The 6,575-nt window shown below is 40.8% G+C and overlaps 1 protein-coding gene across 2 annotated transcripts in view; it reads right to left on the minus strand.

Moving 5' to 3' along the window:
• Positions 1-6,251, minus strand: part of LOC102677920 — a 19,510-nt gene extending 13,259 nt beyond the window's left edge. For both annotated transcript variants that reach the window (XM_006613852.2, XM_031509575.1), the window contains exons 1-5: positions 6,124-6,251; positions 5,178-5,295; positions 2,712-3,208; positions 1,192-1,443; positions 454-809 (exon numbers count right to left, since the gene is read on the minus strand). In XM_006613852.2, the coding sequence (XP_006613915.1) occupies positions 454-809; positions 1,192-1,443; positions 2,712-3,208; positions 5,178-5,295; positions 6,124-6,176 (1,276 nt within the window). In that variant the 5' untranslated portion in view covers positions 6,177-6,251. The remainder of the gene's footprint in view (positions 1-453; positions 810-1,191; positions 1,444-2,711; positions 3,209-5,177; positions 5,296-6,123) is intronic.
• Positions 6,252-6,575: the final 324 nt, after the last annotated feature.

A 6,575-nucleotide genomic window follows, 5' to 3' on the forward strand; every position in this document is an offset into this window, starting at 1 on the left:
TATTATTACGGGGAAACACGGTTTATTAAATTCGTAAATATCCAAATCTACTTATTTCGATTATTTGAAAATTTCCGAATCGGTGAATTCGATCCCCTTCGAAGCGTAATGAAAAATCGAAATCTGTCGTTGTCACCCGATCGTTATTTCCCGATAGAACTTTATTATACAGGGGAATTTTAGTTGACGCTCGATTAAACGAATTCCCGAATTGATTGAATCCTCCCGTTTATCTATACGTAAACTCGTATTATTTGAACGTGAAATTTAGATAGGTAAAGGAGAAAGAGAGAGGGAATTTTTAAAATTATATACACGTATAAATTGCGTGTTTGTTTAGAGAAATGGAATTACGATAATGTTTGTATATAAAATCGTTTAGAGAATATTCTTCAACAAAACAAAATATCTTTGTGATTGTCGAACAGGATTTATTTACTTCTCTCTCTTTACCTGGTACTTTGCTGTATTTATGGGGTAAAAGAGGAGCCTCCATGGTCTTGCTGGTGTAACTGGGGGAACTCGTCTGGCTGAAACTATCCGAGGAAACATTGCTGTCCTGGCGGACGCTCATAGGCTTCGGCACCGAGCTCTGCGAGATCGCGCTCAGAGGAGGGGGGAGATTCGTCTGGGTCGCCTTTGGTAGCTTCTCCAATTTTTCGCAGTTCCTCTCCTTCCTAAGATTGTGCTGCAAGATGTTCCTCATCCTGTCCATCTCCGCCTCGTACTTGCCGCGCGGTACAGCTTCGGCGGATTTCTGCTCGGAATGCAGTCGTCTCTCGAGATCCTGCGACCCTCTCTCCTCGTACCTGATTTTACCGAAAGAAAGAAAGAAAGAAAGAAAAATAGAAAAAAAGGAAGAAAAAAAGGAATTGGATCGTTCTTTTTACGTTTTCGAAAGTTCGAAATTCTGAGGGAACACGTGGAATAAATGGAAAACTAAGAACTTCGAAGAAAGTAAGAACCTCTCGTAGAATGTGAACAATGTGCTGAAGAATAATACGATTCTTCGAAAGGATCTATCTTTGGCGGATTTCGAAACGAATTACCTCTTCTCCAAAAATATTAAAGACCATTTTTCAAAGACTAAGTATTTAAAAAGCCTCGAGAAATTCAAAGTCGTTGCACGCAATTCTTCGTGGTGGAGGGTATTTTCTCTAAATCAGAGATAAAAATCCCCGAAGGATTTACCTGCCAGGTCTCTCCTTGTTCGCCCTCAGATGCTCATCCTCCTCGTACAACCGTTTCTCGAGCTTCCTCGAGGCTGCCTGAAGCTCTTCGAACTTGCACCTCTTCTCCGCCTCGCGATGCGACCTGACCAGGGCTGCAAACTTCGTCTCCTCGTCCTGCGGGATCTCCCTTCGGGATCCTGTGATTTTTTCTCGAGTCTTTCTGTCTCCAACTTCCTTGAAACTCTCCTTTCCCGACTTCGACGACTGCACCCTGCGTCCACCAACAACCACCATATATATGGACAACCGTGAGCGAAAAAAAAAAAGGGAGACGAGAAAAAGTGGCGTGTAAAATGGACGACCGATTATATCCTCCTTTTTTCCCCTCCCTCCAAGTTCCATCCACGATGTGATTTATTTAAAAAGCGCACCACGAAGTTCTGCACAGAGATATTACCACGGCGGTGATGTATGCTTCCACCTCTTTGATGCCTCCATGCCATTTAACCAACCCCATCCCCCTGTCTCTTTGTTTCGTGCACGGAGGGGTTCTTAAACGAAGTTTGTTGTAACGAAACAACGGCCGAGATGTACTGTTCGGGGGAAATAAGATTCTATTATGCATCAAGAAGAATTATAAATTAAGACTCGTAATCAGATTCATTAGAAAAACGCGTACAAATTCGAGAGAGAAATTTTTTTAAATAATATTTTTTTTCTTCATCTTAGAATTTTATTTCCATCATACGTTTCTTACGATCTCTTCTTTTTGGTTTACATCGGCCAATTTAGGTTCGATCACATGTAGCCGAGTCTACGCGAAACCGGCCAGCGAAAATGCAAAGAAGCGATCGATGCCACGAAACGCCTTTCAAACGCCTCCCTCCGCTCCACTAAAACGCACGTGGCGGGCAAAGAGAGCATTAAAGCCGTTTACGAGGATGGCAAACGTTTCGTTTCGTCGAAACGTCTGCTCGAACGGCGAGATAGAGTCGAAACTCACGCTTCGTTTACCCCGTCGCGAGCGTAATCGGGCGTAACGTCTCGCCGCTAATCCGTGTGCACGAGCACGGTTCAAAGCATTCTATTTCGCTCGCGTAAAAACGCGATCGCCTTCGATTGTTATCGTTTAAAGGAAATTTAAGATCCTCTGTCCGTACTTTTTTTACGAAAAAAAAGAGAAGAAGAAAAAATTCGAAAACGACGAGAAGGAACAAGGTTTCCCCCGAACGTGATTTCGTCCGAGTGACTCGATTCAGTAGCGCGAATCAACGTTACGCGAAACGTGGAAAGTTTCGTCGGGAAGCTTAAAACGAGGAACGATCTTTTCGAAATATAACATCGCATATAAAAATTTCAGATCTTCTTTTTCCACCAAAAAGAAAAAAAAATGTAACGATATTTTCGTAGAAAATGCAAGTTCGATAATACAAAAAATACAAAACGTTTTCTACTTATGCGGGGAATTTAATTAATAACGGAATCCATTCTTCCAATATTACCCATTCGAAAATTATACGAACCTGTTATCTCGCTCACCTGTTATTCTGCGCATTCGCCTGCCTCCGCCTTTCCTCCCTGCTCGCCGCCTGATCTTTGAACTTGGACTCGCCGCTCGCCACGATCCTCTCGTGCAACCGCTTCTCGAGATCCCGCGACGCCTTCTGCAACTCCTCGAAACTCGACTTCTCCCCCGATTCCTTGCCGCAATCCTCCTCGGATAGGAAATTCGCCTTGTCGAAATCCGCCACGAACTCGTTACCCTCGTCTTCCTCTCGCGCCTCTTTCCCCGCCGCGAAGTTCAACGAGGGGTAATCGGGTCGCAGATTATCGATCTGGGCCTGCAACGGGCCCAGATCGATCAACTTCTCGTTGTTCGGCCACGAATGGAGAGGCGCTGAGACGATGGACGTGGATGGTAGCGAGGTCGGGTCGCTCGCTTTTCGAGGTCGATTCGTCTGTATGGGGATCGGTTTCTCGTTTTTGCTCCGTTTCGGGATCGCTGGCGGCCGCAACGGTATCGGTGGCGGAGCGACCTGGGGGGGATCAACAAGTTCCCTCGATAGAAGTTTCAACGCTCGCTTCGATTTCTACTCGATTGAGCTCGATTTGCTCTTGCTTCTGGATGATAAGAGCGAAAGCTCGCGCGCTTTCTTTTTCCTTTTTTTCGCTCGCGTGCAGAATAACGTGTATCAAAATTGTCCGCAATTTTCTTTTTCTTCTTTACTTGGAATCTTTACTTTGGAAAATTTATCTTCTGTTTCGAGCGATTTAAGAATTAATAACATTTGCAACAAAGAGAAGAAAAAAATGAGGAGATGAATAAGAGGTAAGAAAAAGTGGAAAAGTGATTGTTGAAAGTTTGAAAGAGATACTTGCAGTCTAGACTAATTCCTCGTGTGTCCGTGTATCGTGTGTGTATGTGTGTATGTGGATACACGTGTGGGTTGCAGTGACGATTGTCCCCGTGTCCAGACACGTCTGTGCAAAGAACCAATGGATACAGCTTGATCCATTAAACCCTCGTTTGTCCACTAATTACGTGGACTCGAACTAGCAACGTGCGAACGGTGCTCTGGAATGGGAAACGGTTTCGTTCCTTCTACTCGATTTACCGAGACCACTTAAAACCAACCGGTTCAGATTACGCCTCGGCTTTTCATCTTGGCTTCGTTAATCCCGTTTCCCGCTAATCGCCGCGTGATTTTGACAAAAAATTCGATCGTTCCGCTTTAGGCAAATATACAAGCGAAAAACAGGGATAATTTCTTTCTTTGGAAAATTTCTCACGAATTCTAATCTAGGGTAATTTAATAAAAGCTTCTACGTTTGATTTCTTCGAACACGAAACTTTGCTTAGTCGAAAATATACGAAAAATAGATACATTTGTTTATGTGATCTTTGAATTGGCTTGGCTTCGTTAATTCGCCGCGTGATTTTGACAAAAAATTCGATCGTTCCGCTTTAGGCAAATATACAAGCGAAAAACAGGGGGAATTTCTTTCTTTGGAAAATTTCTCACGAATTCTAATCTAGGGTAATTTAATAAAAGCTTCTACGTTTGATTTCTTCGAACACGAAACTTTGCTTAGTCGAAAATATACGAAAAATATATACATTTGTTTATGTGATCTTTGAATTGGCTTGGCTTCGTTAATTCGCCGCGTGATTTTGACAAAAAATTCGATCGTTCCGCTTTAGGAAAATATACAAGCGAAAAACAGGGGGAATTTCTTTCTTTGGAACATTTCTCACGAATTCTAATCTAGGGGAATTTAATAAAAGCTTCTACGTTTGATTTCTTCGCACACGAAACTTTGCTTAGTCGCTAGATCGAAAAGATACGAAAAATATATATTTGTTTATGTGATCTTTGAATTGGCTTGGCTTCGTTAATTCGCCGCGTGATTTTGACAAAAAATTCGATCGTTCCGCTTTAAGAAAATATGCAAGCGAAAAACAGGGGGAATTTCTTTCTTTGGAAAATTTCTCACGAATTCTAATCTAGGGTAATTTAATAAAAGCTTCTACGTTTGATTTCTTTGAACACGAAACTTTGCTTAGTCGCTACATCGAAAATATACGAAAAATATATATTTGTTTATGTGATCTCTGAATTGGCTTGGGTTCGTTAATTCGCCGCGTGATTTTGACAAAAAATTCGATCGTTCCGCTTTAGGAAAATATACAAGCGAAAAACAGGGGTAATTTCTTTCTTTGGAAAATTTCTCACGAATTCTAATCTAAAGTAATTTAATAAATTTTTATTAAATTTATATTTGATTTTTTTCGAACATGAAACTTTGCTTTTTCGCTAGATCGAAAAATATATACATTCGTTTGCGTGATCTCTGAATTTCGAATAAAAATAATCGCGAGATTTTTCTTTTTCGATTTTTTTTTTTTTTTTTTGTACAGAAATGAAAAGGACGATAAGAAGAGTGTCAATTAAACCAGAAACGGATATTAATTCGAGCAGCAAGAGCTATTTAAACTTTACTGACCGCAGGTGTGGCTGAATGGCGGCGCGGTATCGGTGGTGGAGTGCCACTTCCGGCGGGCGGGGGTTCCGGAAGCAGGGACGTTCGAGTCGGTAACCCGACGCTGTGAATTCTACTCTGCCTGAAATTTTACAAAGAATGATATTAGCACTTTGAGAAAAAAGGAGAAATCGAACTGGGCGAGGACGAATTTAAGAAATGAACGATGAATAAGAGGTTTCTTTTGTATCTTTGAACGAGGCATCTTGCGTCTCTCGTAAAGGGCATCACTGATACGTAAAAAATATCTCATTATTCGCGTCTGATCTTTGAAGGATCAAGTCGTCTAATTGGACGGCTCGATTCAGCGAGCGACCTTTATAACGCTCCATAACGCTCCTTTGTATAAACTCGGAATACGTCTTAGAAATGGAGAATCATAGAGATCTAAGATAATTAATACCTCAATTAATATCGATATATATGTATATATGAATTATATGAATACATGGAAAGGTTAATACATCAAAGTTAATACATCAAATTTTATTTGAATGTATATTTAAAAGTTGGTAACGAGGACAAAGTTCAAAGATCGAAGAAGTTTGAATTTCTTTTTTTTTTTTTTTTAAATCTTCCGATTAATCTTGTTTCCCTTAATTGATATGATAAGAAAGAAAACGTGGAAAGTTTGGGATTAAAAAAAAGTCCCGTTGCGTTTATATCCCGAGTTTCTTTCCGAGGAGGAGAAGAAAATAAGATAAAAAGGAGGGAAAAAGTTTTTCCCCTTCTTCTTATTTCTAATAAGGGAAAGGCAAACGAGAGATCAAGAGGGAATCGAGATTGAAACAATTATTCCATTATAAAATTGCGTGGAAATTTGAGAAACGATCTTTGGAAATGGAATCGGCCCCGGTTCGGAAAGAGTCCTCGACACCAACTAAATCAAGAGGGATTACTTTTTAATTACCTTGGCTGACGCGTAGGACTCGTATCGCCGCCATGTGCCTCCGTTCCAGACATTTTAAGCGCTGCAATCAACGAGAGAGAGAAAAAAAAAAAAAAAATCCAGCATCAGTTGAAATGGGCACGTGCCGGAAATCGGGCATCGAGTTATCGATCGAAAGCGGGAATCAATCGATAAAAATAATCTGCTTTCGATTGGAAGCGTCCCTCTTTGAGAATCGGTTAATTACCTAGCGCGATTCGTAATTTCAATCATCCCGCTGTAATTTTCCACCCTTTCCACCCTTTCGATTCGATATTTAATTAACCAGTTTCTTTACAAAAGTGTACGCTCGCCGTAAATTAAATACAAGATCGGATCAAACAGAGTGGAAAAAGTTAAAGTAAATTTACCCAACGAGAATACAATTAATATATACGAGAAAATTATTCAATTCGAAATATCTCAACAACCGC

The sequence above is a fragment of the Apis dorsata genome, unplaced genomic scaffold (assembly GCF_000469605.1).
Source record: "Apis dorsata unplaced genomic scaffold, Apis dorsata 1.3 scaffold_163, whole genome shotgun sequence".
Taxonomy (NCBI): Eukaryota; Metazoa; Arthropoda; class Insecta; order Hymenoptera; family Apidae; genus Apis; species Apis dorsata.